Source organism: Scyliorhinus torazame, chromosome 7 (genome assembly GCF_047496885.1).
Source record: "Scyliorhinus torazame isolate Kashiwa2021f chromosome 7, sScyTor2.1, whole genome shotgun sequence".
Taxonomy (NCBI): domain Eukaryota; kingdom Metazoa; phylum Chordata; class Chondrichthyes; order Carcharhiniformes; family Scyliorhinidae; genus Scyliorhinus; species Scyliorhinus torazame.
The window spans coordinates 134,293,694-134,317,782 of record NC_092713.1 but is presented as its reverse complement, the minus strand read 5'-3'; the positions used below and the strand labels follow the sequence as shown (position 1 = coordinate 134,317,782).

Genomic DNA, 24,089 nt, shown 5'->3' with positions numbered 1-24,089 from the left:
ATTAGAAAATGATGCTCAAATGTACACATCTTGGATGAGTGCAACATGACACCTAGAATTAAACTTAACCAAGGGTTCAAAATTATGAAAAATCACGCACATGTCCTGGTGACAAGGGGTGGGATTCTCTGTCGTGAACGCCGTCGAGGTTCACGATGGCGTGAAACGGCCCCGATCCCGACCGATTCAGGCCCTGACAATGGGCTAGGATCGGGGCCGCGCCAGGCCTTGTCACCCACGTAAAGGCGGCGCCGCATAGATGATGCGGCTGGCGCTGCATAACTGCCGTCATCCGCGCATGCGCGGGGTGGCCGGCGCCACCCCGCGCATGCGTGGTTGCCGTCCTCTCTAAGTCCGCCCCGTAAGAAGATGGCGGACGGATCTTGCGGGGCCGCGGAAGGAAGGAGGTCCTCCTTCAGAGAGGACGGCCCGACAATCGGTGGGCACCGATCGCGGGCCACCCCACATTTGAGGTACCCCCCGGTGCAGGATCCCCCCTCGCCCCACCGCAGGCCGCCCCCCCAGCGTTCGCACGCTGTTCCCGACGGCAGCGACGAGGTGTGGATGGCGCCGGGGGGAACCCGCCGTTTTGGCCTGGCCACTCAGCCCATCCGGGCCTGAGAATAGCGGGGGTGCCGGAGAATCGCCATTTTCGGTGTCTCCGGCGATTCCCCGGCCTGCGGCCCGCGGAACTCGACCAGGCCGGTCCCGCCGCTTGGGAGAATCGCGGGAGGGCGTCCGACCGGCGTCCCGGGAAATTTTGGCGGCCCAGGCAATTCTCCCAACCGGTGCGGGAGTGGAGAATCTCGCCCCTGATGTCCCAAAAAAATAAAAAGACCATTCATGGGAAGTAGAGGTGGGAACAATAATATGGGATCCAAAAGTAAAACCCTTCCAATGCAGTGCTTTAAATTATCACAGGTGGAATTCAGGAAGAGGATACTATTTTATTCCCACCCAAAGTCTAGCAGTTTCTCACTATTTTGTCCCATTTTGGATGTAAACATTATAAAATTTATATCGACAAAAGGAACTAGTATTTGGCAAAGGATTCATCACACAGCGCAAATTTAAAGAACTGGTTTTGGCTGCTTTTAGCACAAAAACAATACTATATCGCAGGAGTTTGTTTGCAGAGCTGACTCCGAAGATACTGAAGCCAAGGCCACCTCTACTATGAAGTCTCAACACTCTTCCTTCACACTTGATATAATAGAACTCCGATTTGACAAAGTTTACTTCCATATTATTTAGTTTTAAGAAAGGGAGCTTATGCTCCCCACGCTCTCTCAACATTAAAAAAAAAAGCTGATGGAGTAGAATAAATAACACAGCTCTTGTGCAGCCAGCAGTGCAAATAGTATTTTCTGGTTGCAAAATAGGACTCACTTTTAAAAAAAGTCTGAATGATGCAAGGCTATTTTCAAAACCAAAACAATATAATAATAAGTTAAGGAAAACATCATCTGAACAAAATCCGAGGAACTGTCTTTCCAAAGTTGGTATTAACTGCCACCTAGTGTTGCGAATGGCAAATCAGTATAGCTCAAAATGGTTCTCCATTCATCACGAAGAAAGAATGGGGGTTGAACACAAATAGGAACAAATCAAACATGGCCAAAGAAACTGAAAGGGAAACTCAGTAACACGGGCTTCTGGATGGTATTGCTGATTTTCCTACCCATTGTAGTCCTATAAATTATGTTTAATGAGTGCAGAAGAATAGATTACGTTTTAAATAAATGGGAATGCAAGTGTCTCAATTAGATGACAAAATACACACTGGATCAATGTATTTATCCATCAGATTCTTCCACTGGCTGAGGGTAAAAGGGCTGATGGGCGTATTAAGCCATTTATGTCAGGGAGGTTCAGGAGCGGATAAGGCTCTACTGCCCCTATAGTCAAATAGTTGTTGATGTTCATTAACTAGACTCTTTTGTAAAGGGCAACATGGCCAGGGTATTGAATGAACCACACCAAAGCATGTGTCATCACTTAAGAGGAGAAAGAGAACATTTATAAAGAGATTGTTATTTGCAAGAAAACTTACTTTGAAAACTGAAAGATGTCAAATACAAATTTTTCCAATTTGATTCCATTCGGACGGTCTGGTTTAATTTGCTGGCCGCGATCATCAATAAAAGCAATTTTCTTCTGCGCAACATGGTGTCGCAATTTGGGTTCATAATCTCTGATAGAGAAAAAGAAAACTTCAACTAATTCCGTAGCATGGAAACAGTCAAATGCATTTGCATAATGGTGTCTGAAAGCAATCATATTTCATAGAATAAACCCAAATGCAATAACTTACTTAACAATGTTCTTTAAAAACTTCAGTGTAAAGAAGTGGTTGCATATGTTCCCTGCGTTGAATGTTAGCCGCCCGTCAGCATTCCTTCTCTGTGCTGTAGTTAGGGCGATCTCACTGTATTCCACAACTTGATACAGGCCATTGACTTTACAAACAACACCAACAGCCTCAGTTGGATTGGTCTTTTCTACTACCTGAATTTAAACACAAAATATCACAAGAACGCAGTTTTCAGTGCTGCTTTACTCAATCATAGGCAGCTGGAATATTTCATAACAGCAGGAACAAAGATCAATAAATTGTAGACATTTAGCCAAGATTGCAAACCACATAATCCCCCTTTAAGCATCCCCATTACACTAAGTTTACATATGTAAAATTTACGTTTGCATTTATTTTGGTCACACCACTGAAACATGAAAATCTTGGAGAAAGCATATAAAATGACTGGGACCCAACATAAGCACTTGGCCTGCATTGAAATATGCATTTGCATAATCACAGTAGGAAACGTGGTCAAAATGTTTGAAGTAAATATTTTTAAAAATATATATCCTCAAGGTGACAATTGTTGTGTGGATTTCCCTCTCAAAGCCGAGAGATGCTAAGGCTTGAATTGCCCACTGAAAACGGAGTAGTGTGGGGCCTAAAATGGGAATGCTGCATTTATTACCTTGTCCCTTGACCTATCCCATATCCCGCCATTTCCCTCCACTCCAAAGAGATGGTGCTCATTAATTATGCAAATAAGGATCCTAACACAAATTCCAATTTTTGAGGACAAATGGGCAAAGCAGGTGCTGGGCACATTCCACCCATTTGGACCAGCTGGCGAGCAATGCTGGAGCCGGTACACAAAATGGTTCAAGTTATTTTGTTTTATTGGGGCCAGGAGAACCAAGAGTGTGGGTGTACAAAAGCAAATATCACTATGTTCTGCCTGTTTGTCCACCTCCTCCCAATGATGGTCTCTCATCCCTCACCACCGATTATCTGTTGGCAGCTCAGTATTGGAGCCAGCCAATTATATGTCAGGCTGCAGAAAGGGCACCGCAGCTTGCTGGTGCAATAAAGATGAATCCAAGGCCAGCCAATTATTAAAGGAGCTACATACAAAAACGAGCAGGCACACACCACCCATTCAACTCGCCGTGACACAGCATGGCCGATAAAGTCAGGAGACCCTGCTCCAAGGATCTGCCTAGCTTGCAACGCCTCGCGAGATCCAATGCAATTTTGCGACACATTGTGATGTAAACCCGATGTGGGCGGGGTCATTTTTTGGGCAAATCTGCATATTACTGCGAGACAGCAAGCCTTACTGTAATATGCAGATTCCAGAGGTGCCTGAGGCTTTGGGATTCATCCCTTCACCTCGGAGCCCTCGAGCGAGCGCCATTCAGCACTGATCCCCACAAATAGGGACCAGATGGAACGGCACTTGTCAGTGACTCCCAGGGGAACGGATGCCCCCAGCTACATACCCTTTGGGCAGGGTGGTGCCCTGGCACTGCTGGTGCCATTTGGGCACCCTGGCAGTGCCACTCTGGCAGTGCAGCCTGGCACTGTCAAGTTGCCATGTTGGCATTTTCCGCATGTGCCAATCGGGCCGGGAGTGCCCGATCGGCAAGTACTCTCGCTATACTGGGGAATTCGGCGAGCTGAGCTCCCAGTGTACAAAACTGGGCTCTGCGTGGCCTCGGCCACACGTTCCCTACTGAGGCCCCTTATCGTGTTGTGTAGCCATGTGTTTCTCGGTGCTGTGAGTGCCGGGAAACCTGTGGCTAAACGCACTCGGTACGGGACTGCGGCTAAACACACTCACTACGGGACTTTGTTCCCAATTAGTTGAATCAGGCCCCTAGTCTACAAATGATCTGATCACGTATACCCATATATTGACACCATGAATTAAAGGAAGCATAAAAAAAGCTGCTGAATATGCAAGATTATGTTCAAATATCAAAATACTTGCATATATTTTAGCTGCATCCATTGCATGAGGTGGTGGTGTAGTGGTATTGTCACTGGACTAGTAATCCAGATTAATACTCTGGGGTCCCAAGTTTGAATCCCACCATAGCAGATGGTGAAATTTGAATTCAATAAAAATCTGGAATTAAAAGTCTAATGATGATCAATGAAACCATTGTTGATTGTCTTAAAAAATATCTGGTTCACTAATGTCCTTCAGGCAAGGAAAACTACATGTGACTCCAGACCCACACAGCAATGTGGTTGACTCTTAACTGCCACCCATTGAAATGGTCTAGCAAGCCACTCAATTCAAGGGCAATTAGGGATGGGCAACAAATGCTGGCCCAACCAGGGATGCCCATATCCCCAAGAATTAATTTAAAAAAAGAATGATTACAGCCCTTGCGGGCTCTATGCAAGATCAATTTGACCTACTGCCCCACCCTTGCCCCATAATCTTATAATTTTTTTCCCCCATAATATGTTTAGCGAATTTCCTTTTGAAAGCCTCAATTGCATCTTCCTCCACTTCCCTTTCAGGCAGTGCATTCCAGTTCGCAGCCACTCACTACCTAAAAGTCATTTTACCCATCACTTTGTCTTCTGGTTCTCAACCCTTTAAACAAAAAGGGTTTTCATTACGCTAGTGTAATATGTCCATATATTTATAAAAGTTAGACACTCTACTTTTTGAAAGAACAGAATGAAAATGGTCAAGTGACTTGTGTGCTTTGTACAGATCACAGAACTGACATGGCTGGGCACATCTCTAAAAAGTTACTCAAAATGTAAATGCCTTCCCAGGTGTTGATGATTGTCCCTCTCCATTCCAGTTGCAGAGACCAAAACTAAACTAACAAAGGCTGTTAGACTTTGCTGGCCCCATGAAGATAGAATTACAAATAAAAGACATTTGAAAGCAATCCTCAACTGTAATGTTCATAGGATATCAAACATCCTCCATTATGAGAAAAATAGCTTAGCCATCAGTCCATTGTGTACACAATGGAAACAGAGGACTGAAAATTTCATTTTAAGAAATGTTTGTCTTCTCAAGTGGCTGCAGTGATGTCAGTGTGGGTGGACTGGGCTCTGGCTCTGCTTTTTACTTTTGTTTTGAGCTGGAAGATGTTTTTGGCTCTGAGTTTTAGTTTTGTTTTCAGTTGGAGAGCTGCATTCAAACCAAGGTGTATTTTGGTCTCTCTCTCTGCATGCTAAAGAATGTCTGCAGATCACGTGATGATTTCAATGTAATACCTGTTTCTGTAAGGAATGCAAACCTAATGCCTTTGTTAAAAAGGGTCTTTGACTTATGGCTGTTGTTAGGAAAGTTACTATGGGTTACCAAGAGTACTGTATCTTTGGGGGGGGGTATCAGTGTTGGTAGTTGATAAGATGTTTACTGTGTGTTTATAAAATGTTAACTGGATTCATAGAATAAACATTCTTTTGTTTAAAAATACTTTAGATCTCTGTTGCATCACACCTGTAAAGTGGGCCCTTGTGCTTCCCATACCAAAATCTATTCAAGGTTGTGGGTCAGGTGAACTCCCATGATATACTTTGGTGTTCTCTAAACCCTGGCCCATAATACGTGGTCCCCTGGCAGCTTGTTTCTCAGTGGTGCGGTGTTTGCTGGCGGCAGGATTCTCTACTCCCACATCTTGTCAATGGGGTTTCCCACTGAAGCCAGCCCACGCCATCAGAAAATCTGCATGCCATGCAGTGGTGCACTGCCGACGGGAACAGGGAATCCCAAAGACTGGAGAACTCTGTCGAGGGATACTGTTATCACATGATAGGAACTGGCTCTTGATTCAAAAGGGCAGTTAGTCTGGGATACAAAGACCAAAGCCATTCCACCTAGCAAAAGGAAGGATCATGCCTAGAAAATCCATCAAAGGAACTGAATTGGGGCTAAATCGTTTTGCTCAAGATTACATTTTTTTGCTGAGGGGCTCATCCATTTCAACTGGAAAACAGAAACCTGCTTTTGCATGGAATGAACTATTGTGAATTCATCAGAAATCTATGACACTTTTTCTCCAGGAAGCCAACAGAATTCTCAGGCCTGCATTGTTTCCAACCAAAGAATGCACCACTCAACACTGACAACTGTTATTGTCAGATACCGGCTGCTGCTAAGCTGTCTTAATAGGCCAAGAACAATGCCACGTATCATTTTTTTCTCACATGTAAAGGCCCTTTCCATTCACAGCATATTTGGGGATTAATTTTTTCTTGCACCCAATATTTAAGATATGCTCTAGAATCATACCGCACAAAAAGCCATTAGGCCCATCATTCCTGTTACAGTTTTCTGAAAGAACTATCAAATTAACCCCATTACCCCAGCACCTTTATCCCACAGGCCCATAATTTCAACTTTCCAGTTCCCTTTGTGATAATCCCAGTGGATGATGATACTGGACAAGCCAGATTCCAGAGTGAAATCTGTCTTGAAAGATCCTAACCTTTTTTTTTAAAGCTGTGGAGGAAAGTGAAAGAGCCAGGCAGAACCTACCAGCCAAACCTGCCTGAAGTGACACTTTAGAAATTTTCCATTACATCGTGCCCCATGCTTCAAACTCACTTTCAGTAGCAACACCACAGAACTGATCACATTACTGAGTCCCATAATTGACTATTAAGTTAATTACCGTCCCATTTTTCTTTTCAAAGTTGAGAAACCCAGTCTTCCCTCTCTGACACACACTAAATGAAATGTCTCTCAGATCCGGTTTGTGTCTCTTGATCAATGTCATTCCGTGCAGCCCTGTTTTTCTACTTTGTTTTCACCCCCCCAAATTACTAATTTTGAATCCCTTATTAATCTCTTTCTAACTTCAGGGTGTTGTAATAACCCATTAAAATGTATATACATATAAACAAACCCACCCAGATTTCTAGGCATATATAAATAAATATATATATATATATATATATATACACAAATATATATATATATATATAAAAATTATACATTGTTCATCATACTTTTGAAAGTTACTACTGAATCCGTTTCCACCACAACTTCAGCCTGTGCATTCCAGATAATTTGCTGTATAAAAAAGAAATTCTTCACTTCCCTTCGGGTTCCTTTACTAATTATCTTGTTTCCTTGGATTACAGACCCTCATATCAGCAGAAACAGTTTTTCCTCAATCTTCTGTTTCAAGGAGACAATTTCAACTTTCTGCTCTTTCTTCATAACCAAAGTCCAACATCGATGATATAATTCTGGCTATCTCCTCTGCTCTGCTGAAGGCCTTGACTTCCTCCCAAAATTGAACATAATATTGCAGCTGAGGCCTATCCAGCAGCTGATAAAGATTTCTTCACACAGAGTTAAAGTTGGGCCTCATGCCTCTAAGGCACGGATCTATAAACTTTACCGTTCATCCACGTTTAGGTTTGTAACGGTGGGCAGAAACTTATAACTACAGGTCTATATTTTAGAGAAAAACCAACAAAATAAGATAGGAAAAAGAGCTTGCATTTATATAGTGCATTTCATGGTCCCAGGTCAACCAAAATTATACAGCTAATTAAGTACCTGTGAAGAGCAGTTTCACTTGTAAAATAGGAAGTACACCAGCCAATTTTTCTCATAGCAAGGTCTCATAAAATGTAGTGAAAAAATGGTCCAATCAATATATTTAGGTGTTCCTTAACAAATCCCCTGCTCTCTCTGCTGTGAGATCTTTTATGTCTACCATGGGGGTAGACATCTTGCCGGAGTAAGTTATAAACTGGACTGTACAGCAAGTTTAGGGTGCCAAAAGATGTTGAGCAGAGTTTTAAAATATATACATACCTTGGCTCCACAGTCAGCGTGCTGCTTCACACAGAAGCCAATAAATGTTGGATCTGCAACTTTAACAAGAATATTGTCCACACAGTACACATGAATAAAACCAATGCCTCGTTTTTCCATATCCTCCACAATCTTCTGATTTCGAAGTGCACGATAAAGACCCCCGTTCCCATCTGTGAAACAGAGTATTTTATATAACATCAACATCTCTTGAAATGTATATAGTACAACTGCCAGCTTTATATTCTATATATTTTGAATGTGAAACTTGGCTAAATTTCAAAATATTGGGGATAAATGCAACACCATAAACAGCATGGTTGTTGCAAAACGGCTGGTAAGTAAGGCTACAGGGCCACCCAGTGACTATTGGTGGTGTTGCAAGAACAGGCAATTCTATAAGACCATTTGTAGATATTGATAGAAGAGAAGCAGTCCAGGTGATTGGCACCCCATCCACTACCTTCAAAATGCACTCCCTCCACCACCAACACACAGTGGCAACATCTACAAGATGCTCTGCAGCAAATCACCAAGACTCCTTCGACAGCAGCTTAAAAATCCCGACCTCTACCACCTGGAAGGACAAGGGCAGCAGATGCATGGGACCACCACCACCTGCAGGTTCCCCTCAAAGTCATGCAGCATTCTGACTTGGAACTATATGGTTCTTCATTCACTGTCGCTGAGTCAAAATCCTGGAACTCCCAAACAGCAATGTGGGTGCACCTAGGTCACATGGCCTGCAGTTCATCATCACCTTGTTAAGTAAGGTCAATTAGGGGTGGACAATAAAAAATGTTGGCCTAGCCAGCATTGCCCATGACCCAGGAAAGATTAATAAGAACAAGGGTTTTCTAGCATTAGAGGCAATGATATAAATCTCAAGATAATTTGGGTGGGCCGGTGGCACATTGGTCAGCACTGCTTCTTCTCAGTGTCAGGGAGCCGGGTTCAATTTGGACCTTGGGTGACTGGAGTTTGCACTTTCTCCCAGTGTCTGCGTGGGTTTCCTCCGGGTGCTTTAGTTTCATCCCACAGTCCAAAGATGTGCAGGCTAGGTGGATTGGCCATGCTAAATTACCCCTTAGTGTCCAAGTCGTTAAGTGGGGTCATGGTGATAGGGATGGGGTCCTGATCCTAGGTAGGGTTCCCTTTCAGATAGGCAGTGCAGATTCGATGGGCCAAATGGCCCCCTTCTGCACTAAAGGGATTCTATTCTATGAATTCTCATCCTCATATTATTGCACAATAGTGGTTCTTTTTCAAAGGTTATAGCAGACATTCAAACAATCCAAGTTGACAAATTTATACTATACCGAAATATCACAACCACAAAGGGATCCACAGTGCCAGTAATACTCTATATTGAACTGACTTTAGAATGTAATCAAGTGATCTGGGATTTTAAAAGGATAATAGTTCCGTTACTTTTTGCAGAGTTAGGAGTAGACAAAGCTAAAGCAGATGCAGTTCAGAGTGGTGAAGTGGGGTTATTTTTTTCACTACCAAGACAGGAGATCAAGACCTGTGAAGCAGCAGGTGAATTTAGGTGCCCAAGTACACAAATTTTTAAAAGTTTGTGCGATGGTATAAAAAATAATCAAAAAAGGCTAATGGAAGTTGGCCTTTATTCAAGTGGTTGTAATACAAAAGTGAAGAAGAGCTGCTTCAGCTGTATGGAGTTAGGGTTAAACCTTATGTCAAGCACTGTGTGAAAATTAGGGCAATAAATCTAAGGACAGATTTATTGGCCTTAGAAGAATACAGCATAGATTCATTCGGTAAAGGGTTAAATTGACAACAGCTCACAAAACTGGCTCATATTTCATTCAGTTTAGAAAGTCAAGGGATGATAAAATTAAGATATTATAAATGATAAAGGGATTCAATAAGTTATAAGCAAGCGAGAGATTTTTTTCAGATGAGGGAATCCAGAACAAGAAGGCATAATCTTGAAATGAGAGCAAAACTGAACAAAATTAAGAACCTGAATCTTATCACAGACCTTCCATTTATTCTTGTTCCCACCCTTCCCTTACTCAAAACCTAGTTCTAACTTTCTCGGTGAAAGATCATTGAACTGAAACATTTCTCTCATAGACCTGTTGAGTGTTTCCAGCATTTTCGATATTTATTTCAAAACGAGGGAGCAATTCTTGCACACATTGTAATGAATGTAGGAATTTCAAGAATTTCAGATATATTGTATTATAGGTATTTGGTACCATAAGTGTTAAATTCCTGAATTAGTATGTGACTGCTGCAGCAGCCATGTTTTAAAATAATCTTGGCTTAAAGGGTTTTAAGAGCCAGGGGTGCAGTTCAGGCATCGGAAAAAGCTTGAGCTAATGCAGCATTGTTTGGATTAATGGGATTCCCTGTGGAGTTAGTTAGATTTCAGCTTGGTAAGATTATGTAATTACTGGATAGAGCTACGGTATCAGTCATTTTTTGCAGAAAAACAAGTTTAGTTGAGTTCTAGATGAAACTGTGAGCAGACGTCAAGCAATTTTCTCTCACTGCTGTTCACTTAAAGATATGTCTGTAGGTAGATTAGCAGTCTTTCCAAGCAGTTTAGAATGGTCTGATAAGGTGGTGAGCGGAAAACAGAGGAAGCAGCTTCTGGAAGAAATACTGCCAGAATTTCTGCATGGTTCTGACAGGATTCAGGTCTTTCCTTTAAAACAGTCTCAAAGAACATCTCTTTACAGTAGGTATTCCTGGGTGCTAACTGTATTTTAACAGTGGATTGAGAGCTGAGATGTTTTTTTAATTGTTTGAGTGGGAATAAAGATAGCAGTTAGGGGTTTCTGTATTCACTGTTTTGATTAGCATTATTTAAGGGGTAATTGGAAGTTATTTTCTGGTGTGATGTTAAAGATATTTTAATATTGTGTTAGGAATAAAGTTTATTCCTAGCTATACCATTATTTTTTTCATGAAATCACACCAGGAACCAGGGGCGAAAATCTCCCCAAACGGCACGATGTCCGCCGACTGGCGCCCAAAACGGCGCCAATCAGACGGGCATCGCGCCGCCCCAAAGGTGCGGAATGCTCCGCATCTTTGGGGGCCGAGCCCCAACATTGAGGGGCTAGGCCGACGCCGGAGGGATTTCCGCCCCGCCAGCTGGCGGAAACGGCCTTTGTTGCCCCGCCAGCTAGCGCGGAAATGACATGTCGGGGCGGCGCATGCGCGGGAGCGCCAGCGGCCGCTGACAGTTTCCTGTGCATGCGCAGTCTCTTCCGCCTCCGCCATGGTGGAGACCGTTGCGGAGGCGGAAGGGAAAGAGTGCCCCCATGGCACAGGCCCGCCCGCGGATCGGTGGGCCCCGATCGCGGGCCAGGCCACCGTGGGGGTACCCCCCGGGGTCAGATCGCCCCGCGCCCCCCCCAGGACCCCGCCCACGCCGCCTTGTCCCGCCGGTAAATAGGTACTCTAATTTATGCCGGCGGGACAGGCAATTTATCGGCGGGACTTCGGTCCATCCGGGCTGGAGAATCCAGCGGGGGGGCCCGCCAACCGGCGCGGCCCGATTCCCGCCCCCGCCGAATATCCGGTACCGGAGACTTCGGCAACCGGCGGGGGCGGGATTCACGGCGGCCAACGGCCATTCTCCGACCCGCTGGGGGGTCGGAGAATGACGCCCCAGGTATCCTTTCCTCACAGTCTTACAAATTTAAAATAAAATATTGGGGTATCTGTCCAGTATCCTAGTCACTGTTGGGGTCTGGTCTGGGATCAAAAAATATGGAAATCTGGAGTTCTCTCTCAAAACTCTACGGATGTTAAATGAATTGCAGTGTTTAACATGGAGATTTTCATTTGTCAAAATTATCAAGGGATATGGAGCAAAGTCAGATAAATACCTCAGCAATGATCTAACCGAATAGTAGAACTGGCTTGAGGAAAGAATAGTTTACTCCTGCCTTCCTATTACTTACCTGAACAATTTTAATTAATATCATAAAGCATTCTGATAACGTTCAATGATGTTTTTTTTAAATTAAAAAGCAAATAAAAGCTGCCATTAGTTATGTCTTTATGAAAACTGCTCAACATATAAATGTTATTTTGTGGAAGATGTAACACGTTCCACCTTGATTCATTTTGGACAAGGGGACGAGGGCAGCTATGACCAAGCATGCATTCTTCTGGGGCAGCACGGTAGCATTGTGGATAGCACAAATGCTTGACAGCTCCAGGGTCCCAGGTTCAATTCCGGCTTGGGTCACTGTCTGTGTGGAGTCTGCACATCCTCCCCGTGTGTGCGTGGGTTTCCTCCGGGTGCTCCGGTTTCCTCCCACAGTCCAAAGATGTGCGGGTTAGGTGGATTGGCCATGCTAAATTGCCCATAGTGTCCAAAATTGCCCTTAGTGTTGGGTGGGGTTACTGAGTTATGGGGATAGGGTGGAGGTGTGGACCTTGGGTGGGGTGCTCTTTCCAAGAGCCGGTGCAGACTCGATGGTCCGAATGGCCTCCTTCTGCACTGTAAACTCTATGATTCTATGATTCATCTAAACCCAGTTGTAATATTGAACCAACCGTATGCATGCAATTCTCCCCAAAGTTTTTAACCAACCTGGTGCCATTGAAATTTTGCTTTTTCCTTCAAGGATGGCTTTCCCATCAAACGTCATGGCCGGCAACATTCCCTGTTGGAAAAAGATGACATTTCCTTCCTCCAAGCCAAAGTAGCTATTTTTAGCAAAAAACGTTTCCGTAGATTCCATTGTCTGGCCACTTGTCATGATATACCTAAGAATTATTTTAAACGGCAAAAGAATAAAAAATAAAAGTCTAATCTATTGGTTCAATTAAAAAAAGACATTTGAGCAATATTAAAATTATCCAGAAAGATGTCCGGCGCATCAGCATACTACAGCATATTGATCTGAAAATAACAGGCATCATAGAGTAATAATATATGACAAAAGTAATATTTGATGATTCAATCAACAATGCTCTTCGACAGAATGAAGAATGTCATATCCATTAAGTATGTCTAATCAAAGGGCGGCACATGGCGCAGTGGTCCGCTGAGGACCCGGGTTCGAATCCCGGCCTTGGGTCACTGTACGTGTGGAGTTTGTACATTCCCCCAGTGTCTGCATGGGTTTCACCCTCACAACCCAAAGCTGAGCAAGTTAGGTGGATTGGCCACGCTAAATTGCCATAAATTGGAAGAAAAGTATTTGGGTACTCTAAATTTAAAAATAAATGTTTGTCTAATCAAGTTGAGAAAGTAAAAATGGCATATTCCAAAGTACTTTTCACAAGAAAATAAATCTTGCAAAAAGCAGCTGTGTTTTAAAATTTGGTTTGAATCCAATTAAAAGGCCATTGTATAGAAACAAGGGCCAGGATTCTCTGAGCCCGTGCCGGGTCGGAGAATCGCCGGTGACGCTGGAAATGCCCGCCACGCTGCTCCGATGTCGGGACGCGATTCTCGGGTGACCGGCGCGGGGCAATAGTCCCCGCGGTGATTCTTTGCGATTGACCCACCGAGTTCCCGCCGAATTCTGCCGGCGTGGTTCCAACCTGGTTCCACCTGGCGGGAGCTCGGACCTACAGCCCCACTGCCCATCCTGGTGGAAGGGGACGGGCGTGTCAGATTCCGGTGGGGGCCTCCACGACTGCCAGGCCCACAATCGGGGGCTACCAATTGGCTGGTGCGCGTGATCCGCGGGGGGCCTACCTTCGTTTGCGCCAGGCCGCTGTGTCACTACGACGCCGGCGTGGAAACGGCTACCACGCGGATGCGTCGGCATGGAAATGGCCGCTGTGCGCTTGCGCGGAAACGGCCGCCGCGGACTCACGCTGACAGTACAGGGCTGCATATCAGTACTGGAATTGCGTGCTGCACTCTGGCGCCTTGCTGGCTCCCTGTGGGCCACTGAATCGCTGGGCCAAGAGGCTTGTTGACACCGTCATGAAACACTCCGGTGTTTACACTGGAGTCAACACCTAGCCGGGATTTTGCAGAATCCCGGCCAAGATCTCTGTGGAAAGGCGCAGAGTATATTTTTAGATTCAGAATAAAACCAATTAATTCTCAGTAACTCACCAAGGATCCTTCAACAGCACCTTCTAAACCAGTGACCTCAACCATCCAAGACAAGGACAAGAAGTGTTTGGGAACAGGACTATCTACAAGCTCTACCCCAAGTCACAAAGTTTATAATTTAGCCATGTGACCCTTTTGCATCTTTCAAAGGTAAGGAGAATATATGGCAGCCTACGATAAAGCCAGCAGCTGAAACAAACTGAAGACAGTTCTCTACTTAATCGAGGAAGCTATTTACAGAGAAAATAAAACCACTAAAACACTGGGAGCCATTTGCATCAAAAACAGAAGCCAAAAAAATAACTAGTGCAAATAAAAGTAAATCCTCAAAATGGAAGGTACATTTTCTCATCCAGAATCACTCCTACACTAACAACCATTTTATTCCCCATAAGATCTACAGTAAGGGGCCATGAATTAAAGCAGAGAATTCATTAAAAAATGTGACTAGTCACCATCCTTAATTAACCCCACGTTAAACTGATTACGCAAGTGTATCCAAAGGTTCTGCAAGGGATCTCTACATGTCTTTTCTCCCCTCCCTATCCTTGGAGCCATGCAATTGTTTCCATATTTGGCATGGAAGCCAATTTCATACAGCTGAAGTAACATTGTAACAAGCACAAAAGCTATGACTGAATCAATTAAGACAAACTGAATTCAATCTACATCCACTTCAGTGATCCTTTTAATTGTGCAGCTGAAAGGAATACCCTTCATTCAAAATCTCATCTGTACATTTAAACACGTACAAGAGTAAAAATACTAAAATCGGATAGACATACTGACCATGGAATAGTGCATTTGTGACCAAACTGCTCTGTAGCCAACTGCTGAAGTTTCAGAATACGTTCAGCTTGAATTTGGAAGAGAGTTTTTCTTGAAAGTAAACCAACATTGTACATTCCTTTAGGATAGGATACTCCAAGGCGTGTTCCCTGTCCACCAGCTAAAAGCAATACAGCTACTTTGTTTTCTGAGATTCGAAGAAGACCTGAGGAAAAACAAAGATCAGAAAATGGATTTGTTTTTTCCCTATACATACTGAAATAAGCACTTATATGGTACTTAACAATAATAGCTCATCATTAAACCAGCAAAAAGAAAATTGCTGGTCGAACAGAACAAAGGGGAATCAAAGTATAATTTTAATGTAAGGCTTTTGGAGATTGCAAACCAAAAAATAGCTTTGTGAGAAAATTGCAAATGGTGAACTAACTGTAGTGATGGAAACATAATGAAAGAAATAAAGAATAAACAGCAATCAAGTGTCAGAGAATGAGGAAATTATTCAGTTAGGCACAGTAAGATTGTGGCAAGCTTGGATATTTAACTCCAAGTGGAAAATTGGCTGTTTCTCCATTTTTCCAAGCTTCGGCACGTCAGGAAAGATGCAATCACATCCTTACTGACATCAACGCTAAAATGACAGTTGGGTCCAAATGATTTAATCGGAACCCAATCTTTGGGCAAATGTCCTTGACACCTGCAATTGAAAACTATAGTTTGTGGGAATAGGATGGGACAGATCTCCTACTAAACTTCAACTGCCAGTGTGTGGGAGAAGTTATAATCACCTCTTAATATTTTTCAGTTCATAGGTAGCTGCAAGTATAATGAAGCACTGTTCAATCGCAGCTGACTGCAACGTCTATGTCATCATATTCACTACTGATGCCAGATAGTTGGAATGCATTTCCTTTTTTTTAATAAATATGTTTATTAAGAATTTTCAACAGAATTTTCAACCATATAAACAACCCCCCCCCCCCCACCCCGTAACAAAAAAGAAGAAAAATCTCGCATAGCAAGACATAAACATGGCAAATCATTATGATACAGAACTTTGTACATTGGATTCCTCCCGTACATATCAGTTTTCCGGATCGTTTATGTATTTTCTTGCTCAGATGCCCCCCCGAAGAACCGCCCCTTACCTATCCCTCCCTCTTCCCCCCCCACCCAGAAAGAGATACCCCCCCCCTCCCCCCTCTCCCCTCCCCCCCCCCCCCCCCACCACCCTGGGTTGCTGCTGCTGTCGACCAAACTCCATCTAATGCTCCAGGAACGGTTGCCACCGCCTGGAGAACCTCTGCACAGACCCTCTCAAGGCAAACTTTATCCTTTCCAACTTGATAAACCCTGCCATATCATTTATCCAGGCTTCCACACTGGGGGGCTTCGCATCCTTCCACACTAACAAGATCCTTCGCTGGGCTACCAGGGACGCAAAGGCCAGAATGCCGGCCTCTTTCGCCTCCTGCACTCCCGACTCGTCCGCTACTCCAAATAGTGCTAGCCCCCAGCTTGGCTTGACCCGGACTTTCACCACCTTAGATACTGTTCTTGCAACTCCCCTCCAGAACCCATCCAGTGCCGGGCATGACCAAAACATATGGTCATGGTTCGCCGGGCTTCCTGAGCACCTCCCACATCTGTTCTCCACCCCAAAGAACCTACTCAGCCTCGCCCCCGTCATATGCGCTCTGGTGAACAACCTTAAATTGTATCAGGCTAAGCCTGGCACACGAGGAAGAGGAATTAACCCTACTTAGGGCATCAGCCCATAGACCCTCCTCAATCTCCTCCCCCAGCTCCTCTTCCCATTTACCTTTCAGCACCTCTACCAAAGCCTCCCCTCTTCTTTCATCTCCTGGTATATCGCCGACACCTTGCCCTCTCCGACCCATACGCCCGAAATCACCGTGTCTTGAATCCCTTGTGCCGGGAGCAGCGTGAATTTCCTCACCTGCCGCCTCACAAACGCCCTCACTTGCATGTACCTCAAGGCATTTCCCGGGGGTAGTCCAAATTTCTCCTCCAGCGCGCCTAAGCTCGCAAACGTCCCATCGATGAACAGGTCCCCCATTCTTCTAATCCCTGCCCGATGCCAGCTCTGAAACCCCCCGTCCATCCTTCCTGGGACAAACCGGTGGTTATCTCTGATCGGGGAACACACCGAGGCTCCCATCGCACCCCTGTGCCGTCTCCACTGCCCCCAGATCTTTAGCGTTGCCGCCACCACCGGACTCGTGGTGTACCTTGTCGGCGTGAGCGGCAGCGGTGCCGTCACCAGCGCCCCCAGGCTCGTTCCTTTGCAGGACGCCATCTCCAACCACTTCCATGCCGCCCCCTCTCCCTCCAATACCCACTTACGGATCATCGCCATGTTGGCTGCCCAGTAGTAGCCACCCAGATTCGGCAACGCCAGCCCTCCTCTATCTCTACTATGCTCCAGGAACCCCCCTCCTTACCCTCGGGGTCTTGCTCGCCCACACAAATCCCATAATGCTCCTGCTTACCCTCTTAAAAAAGGCCTTGGTAATCACAATTGGGAGGCATTGGAATACAAAAAGAAACCTCGGGAAGACCACCATTTTAATCGACTGTACCCTGCCTGCCAGCGAGTGGCAACATGCCCCACCTTTTAAAGTCCTCCTCCATCTGCTCCACCAGTCGCGTCAAATTAAGTTTGTGCAGTGCCCCCCAGCTCCTAGCTACCTGGATCCCCAAGTATCGAAAGCTCCTTTCCACCCTCCTCAACGGTAGGTCGTCTATCCCTCTTCCCTGATCCCCCGGATGCACCACAAAGAGCTCACTCTTTCCCACATTGAGCTTATAGCCCGAGAAGTCCCCAAACTCCCTTAGGATCTGCATGACCTCAAACATCCCCTCCACTGGATCCGCCACATACAGCAACAGGTCATCTGCGTACAGCGACACTCTATGCTCCCCTCCCCCTCGGACTACCCCCTCCATTTCCCCGACTCCCTTAGCGCCATGGCCAAAGGTTCAATTGCTAATGCAAACAGCAGGGGGGACAGGATACACCCCTCCCTCGTCCCTCAGTACAGCCGGAAATACTCCGACCTCCGCCGGTTCGTGACCACACTCGCCTCCGGGGCTCTATACAGGAGCTTAACCCAACTAATAAACCCTCTCCCGAACCCAAACCTCTTCAACACTTCCCAGAGATACTCCCACTCTACTCGGTCAAATGCCTTCTCCGCGTCCATAGCTGCCACTATCTCCACCTCTCCCTCCACCGATTGCATCATAATCACATTCAGCAGCCTCCGCACATTGGTATTTAGCTGCCTGCCCTTTATAAACCCCGCCTGGTCCTCGTGAATCACCCCCGGGACACAGTCCTCAATCCTCGTAGCTAACACTTTTGCCAGCAACTTAGCATCTACGTTGAGGAGCGAGATCGGCCTATACGACCCACATTGCAGTGGGTCCCTATCCCGCTTCAGGATCAAAGAGATTGTCGCCTCCGACATTGTCGGGGGCAGGGTCCCCCCTCCCTTGCCTCATTGAAAGTCCTTACCAGCAACGGGGCTAACAGGTCTACATACTTTCTATAGAACTCCACCGGGAACCCATCCGGTCCCGGGGCCTTCCCTGCCTGCATGCTCCCCAGTCTTGTAACCAGCTCCTCTACCCCAATTGGCGCTAATTCCACCCAGTGCGGGGCGTGGTCCGAAACGTCTATGGCCGAATACTCCGTTCCCTCCACGTTCAAGATCAATGCCTGCCCAGAACAAAAAATCTATCCGGGAGTAGGCCTTGTGTACATGGGAGAAAAAAGAAAATTCTCTGGCCAAAGGCCTGGCAAATCTCCACGGGTCTACTCCCCCCATCTGGTCCATAAACCCCCTGAGCACCTTGGCCGCAGCCGGCCTCTTTCCGGTCCTGGATCTGGAGCGATCCAGTGCTGGGTCCAGCACCGTGTTGAGGTCCCCCGCCATTATCAAACTTCCTACCTCCAAGTCCGGAATGCGCCCCAACATACGTTTCATGAATCCAGCGTCGTCCCAGTTCTGGGCGTATACATTTACCAATACCACCCACGTCCCCTGCAACCTACCGCTCACCATCATGTATCGGCCTCCGTTATCCACCACTATGTTCTTGGCCTCAAATGACACCCGCTTCCCCACCAGTATTGCCACCCCTCTATTCTTCGCATCCAGCCCCGAATGGAACACCTGTCCTACCCATCCCTTTCTGAACCTGACCTGATCTGCCACCTTCAGATGTGTCTCCTGAAGCATGATCACGTCTGCCTTCAGTCCCTTTAAGTGCGCGAACACTCGGGCCCTCTTAATCGGCTCATTTAGGCCTCTCACATTCCACGTGATCAGCCGGATTGGGGGGCTACCCACCACCGCCCCCCTGCCGACTAGCCATCTCCTATTTTAGGCCAGTCCCGTGCTCGCGTCTCCTGCACCCTCCAGTCCCCCAGACGGGGAACCCCCGCCCCGAACACCTCTTCCATTTTCAGTTCCCCCTCGGCCATTGCAGCAGCAACCCTATTGCCCCCCCCCCCCCCCCCCCGCTAGATCCAAATCTAGCTCTTTTGCTCCCCCCATAATACTTCCGTAAGTCAGCTGACCCCGGCCCCCCCTGCCTTCCCGCTGACCCCTCCCGTGTGGAAATCCCTCCTCATCCTTGCGCTCCTCCATCCCCCCTCCCTAGCGCGGGAAAAAGCCCGTGCTTTCCTAAGCCAGCCCCGCCCCCTGTGGCAGCCTTATCCTAATTCCCCATCCCCGAGTCTCACCTCCCTCCAGCACCGACGTCCACATTCCTCACTGTCCCCCCTTCGAAAACTCTTCCCCCATTCCAATCCATTGTCCCACCCGTGAAACATTTTTTACCCATATTTACAACCCTGTATACAGTCAACATCTCCCCCACTACCACAGCCCCTCAGTTCGAGTCTAATTTTTCCGTTTGGATAATGGTCCAAGCCTCTTCTGGCGTTTCGAAATAGTGGTGTCGGTCCTGGTACGTGACCCACAGTCGCGCTGGCTGCAGCATTCCGACTCTCACCCTTTTTTTATGCAGCACCGCCTTGGCCCGATTGAAGCCAGCTCTCCTTTTTGCCACCTCCGCGCTCCAGTCCTGATAAACTCGGATCACCCCATTCTCCCATTTACTGCTCCGCTCCTTCTTGGCCCCTCTCAGGACACTCTCTCTGTCCGCGAAACGATGGAACCTCGCCACTATCGCCCTTGGTGGCTTGCCAGCCTTGGATCTCCTTGCCAGGACCCGGTGAGCCCCTTCTCGCTCCAGGGGGCTCGGAGAGGCCTCCGCATCCATCAGTGAATGGAGCATCATGCTCACATACGCCCCAGCATCAGCCCCCTCCACTCCTTCGTGGAGACCCAGAATCCGGAGATTCTTCCTCCGCGACCTGTTCTCCAGGACTTCGAATCTCTCGGTCCACCGCTTGTGCAGCGCCTCGTGCACCTCCATCTTCACCGCCAGGCCCAAGATCTCGTCCTCGTTCTCATTAGTTTTTTCCTTCACCTCTCGGAGCTCTACCGCCTGGGCTTTCTGGGTTGCCTTCAGCTCCTCAATCGCCAACAGCATTGGCGCCAGCACCTCCCTTTTAAGCTCCTTCACGCAGCGCCTGAGAAACTCCTGCTGGTCCGGCCCCCATGCTGCTCGATCTCCGCCCTCCGCCATCTTGTTTTCTCCCCCTCGTTTCTGCCGCTGCTCCAAAGCTTCTTTTTTTGTCCCTCCACACACGACGGAAGGGGGACCTCACTTCACCTTCCCACACGGGATTAGATCAAAAAAGTTCCGTTGGGGCTCCTCCGAAGAGCCCAAAAGTCCGTTCTAGCGGGAGCTGCCGAAATGTGCGGCTTAGCTCCGCATCGCCGCAACCGGAAGTCTTGGAATGCATTTCCAACAGTGCTTTTTGCCAATGGTAGCATGCAAATGATGACTAGAAGGAAGTCCAAGCAAAGAGTTCTGAAACACAGAGGAGGTGGTGCTAGCATTAAGGAAGAAACCTTTGAAAAGGTTGCAGTGCCTCTGCTAAATGCCGGCTGAAATGGAGAATTCGAGGGTGTTTTATGACGTCAAAATCGGCACCGAACACACCGAGTGTGGCGGCTAGACAGTCTGCAGATATCACGCTGGGTTCCCAACAGACCACATGTTAACCACGAGGTCAGGAACTCAGCCCAGCGGGGAGCGAGCATCGGGGGAGGGCCTTCCGATGACGCGCCAATGCCGTATGAAAGGCATGCGATGCGATGATGCCATTTCGAAGGGGGCGGAGACTCAAAAACCGGTGTCAAGCTGGCGCCACCCCCGATTTGGGTGTCAGAAGGGATTCTCCGCCCGATCGGCGATTACGATATCGGCGTCGGGCAACGGAGAATCCCGCCCAATGTTTCTGATATGGTCATCGCACCTCAATGTCTCTAGGCCCCTGCTAATCCTGTTACTGGGCAAATTGCATCTCATTATTCCTTTAGATGCCTGCTAATCTTTTATTAAAAATCAACTAATCTTGTTAACTTCCCACATTCCTAACAATGTTTAAGGAAAAAAGAGGTCAACGTGAACATATTCCCTAAGGAGCCTAAGATGGGGAAATAATAATGGGGAACCAGGAAATGGTGGAAGACACTAATAACCTTCCAAAATACCAAATAATCAAGGGAAAAGGTGGGGGGGGGGGGGGGGGAATAAATACAATAAGTATCACGAGAGAAAACTACTAGGGAAACCAATGGGGCTAAAGGCCGATAATTCCCTTGGACCCGATAGGTTGCATCCTAGAATTTTAAAGGAAGTAGCTACAGAGATGGTAGATGCACTGGTCGTAATCTTCCAAGAATCCTTAATTCTGGAAAAGTCCCAGAGAATTGGAAAACTGCCAATGTAATATCCTTATTGATAAAAGGGGAGACAAAAGCAGGTATCTATCAGCCAGTTAGCTTAACATTGTCATTGGGAAAATGTTAGTGTCCATTATAAAATTTGTAATAGCAGAGCACTTAAAAATACATAATATAATCAAGCAGAGTCAGCATGGCTTCATGAAGGGGAAATCATGCCTGACAAATTTTTTGGAATTATTTGTCGTGGTAATAAGCAAGATAGGTAAAGGGGAACCGCTGGATGTAATATACTTGGATTTCCAAAAGGTCCTTGATAAGGTACTGCACAAAAGGCTACTTTATAAGAGCCCACGCTGTTGGAGTAGTATATTAGCACGCATAGAAGATTGGCTAACTAACAGAAGTCAAGTTGGGATAAGAGACATTTTCAGGATGGCAAGCTGTAACTAGTGCAGCGCTACAGGGATCAGTGCTGGGGTCACAAATATTTACAATATATATTAATGACTTGGAAGAGGGAAGTGAATGTAATATTGCCAAGTTGGCGAATGATACAAAAATAGGTGGGAAGACAAGCGGATTACACAAAGAGTCTACAAAGGAATTTAGACAGATTTAGTGAGCGGGCAAAAACTTGGCAGATGGAATATAATGTTAGAAAGTGTGACGTTATGCACTGTGGTAGGAAGAATAAAGCAGCTGAATATTATTTAAATGGAGAAAGAAAGATTGCTGAAAGCTAGAGCACAGAGGGATTTGGGGGTTCTCGTGCATAAATCATAAAAACTAGCATGCAAGTTCTCGGGAAGGCAATGGAATGTGGTCGTTATTTCAAAAGGAATGAAGTATAAAAATAGTAAAGTTTTGCTAAGGCACTAGTTAGACCATACCTGGAATACTGCGAACAGTTTTGATCCCCTTAGCTAAAGAAAGATAAGACAGGCTTTGGAGGCTGTCCAGAGAAGGTTCACTCGGTTGATCCCGGGTATGGCGAGGTTTTCTCATGAGGAGAGATGAGTAGGTTGGACCTGTACTCATTGAAGTTTAGAAGAATGAGGCAACCTTATTGAGACATATAGGATTCTCAGGGGGCTAGGCAGGGTAGCTGCAGCGAAGTTGTTTTCCCTTTTGGGAGAGTCCAGAGGGCATAATCTCAAGAGTAAGGGGTTGCACATTTAAGACAGAAATGAGGAGGAATTTCATCTCAGGACTAGTGAATCTGTGGAATTCTTTACTGCAGAGGCTGGGTCATTAAGTATGTTCCAAGGCAGAGATGGACAGATTTTTTTATCAGTTAGGAAATTAAGCATTATAGGGATAAGGTGGAAAAGTGGAGTTGATGATTATATCAGATCGATCATGATCTCATTCAATGGCAGAGCAGGCTTAATGGACTGATTGACCTACTTCTGCTCCCAAGTCTTATGGTCTTAAATGTGAAGGAGAACAAATACACAATTTGGAAAGCACCCACATCAGCAAATTGATAGAAGCCCAAACCACAAAAGAAATGCAAGGTGAACCAATTAGGAAAGATGAAACAAGTGCTAATCTTTACAATCCATACACACCTGAATTAGATCACCACCTGCTCTTCTACAATCAAGGGATTATTAACCTAGTTTATGCATATCTTTTTATTAAAACAAACCTTTCTTTGCTTTTGGTGACTGCAGTATCAAATCATTTTTGACTGGAAACATTACTTTGCTTCTCTCTCTACATGCTACCATACCTGCTGAGTATTTCCAATATTGTGTGTTTTTATTTTTGGGGTTCCTAATTTGTAGGAGCTGAGTGCCTCATTCAGTAACAGAGGACCATTTGGCTTTTAGAGCAAAAGTCTAGGGTTGAATAAAAGATTGACCTGGATTTCTGATCCATTAAATTTGGAATTATTAGTGCAGGACATTTTCTCCCCAACCTCCTGGTATCACCAAAAAAGTTGTCAATTTCAACAAGACCAAAACCGAAGCGGAGGTGAAAAGAATATCCATATCTGGTAAAATAGCATAATTGAGTGTAACAGCAAAGCCATGGTATATGCATCTTATGAAAGAGTATTAAGTAACCTAGTAGTTATCCAGCATTTTTCAAGTGAAAGTTATCTCAGAAGCTAAAACTTAATTAACTGCTACAGTATTTGAACAGAACTACTACATTTACAATTTAGCCCCTTTTGAAACAAGAAACAAGACTTGTAGCAAAGGAGTTTTCTCATTATATTAGCTGGCTTTCCAGTGGAATTTCTCCAAGGACAATTCTGCT

General features: G+C 45.8%; 1 protein-coding gene across 2 annotated transcripts in view; it reads right to left on the bottom strand.

Annotated features, from left to right (window-relative positions):
• The window catches only part of uap1 (UDP-N-acetylglucosamine pyrophosphorylase 1), an 80,234-nt gene that overhangs the window by 38,164 nt on the left and 17,981 nt on the right, over window positions 1–24,089 (bottom strand). For both annotated transcript variants that reach the window (XM_072511514.1, XM_072511515.1), the window contains exons 2-6: window positions 14,968–15,172; window positions 12,694–12,869; window positions 8,109–8,281; window positions 2,315–2,508; window positions 2,054–2,194 (exon numbers count right to left, since the gene is read on the bottom strand). In XM_072511514.1, the coding sequence (XP_072367615.1) occupies window positions 2,054–2,194; window positions 2,315–2,508; window positions 8,109–8,281; window positions 12,694–12,869; window positions 14,968–15,172 (889 nt within the window). The remainder of the gene's footprint in view (window positions 1–2,053; window positions 2,195–2,314; window positions 2,509–8,108; window positions 8,282–12,693; window positions 12,870–14,967; window positions 15,173–24,089) is intronic.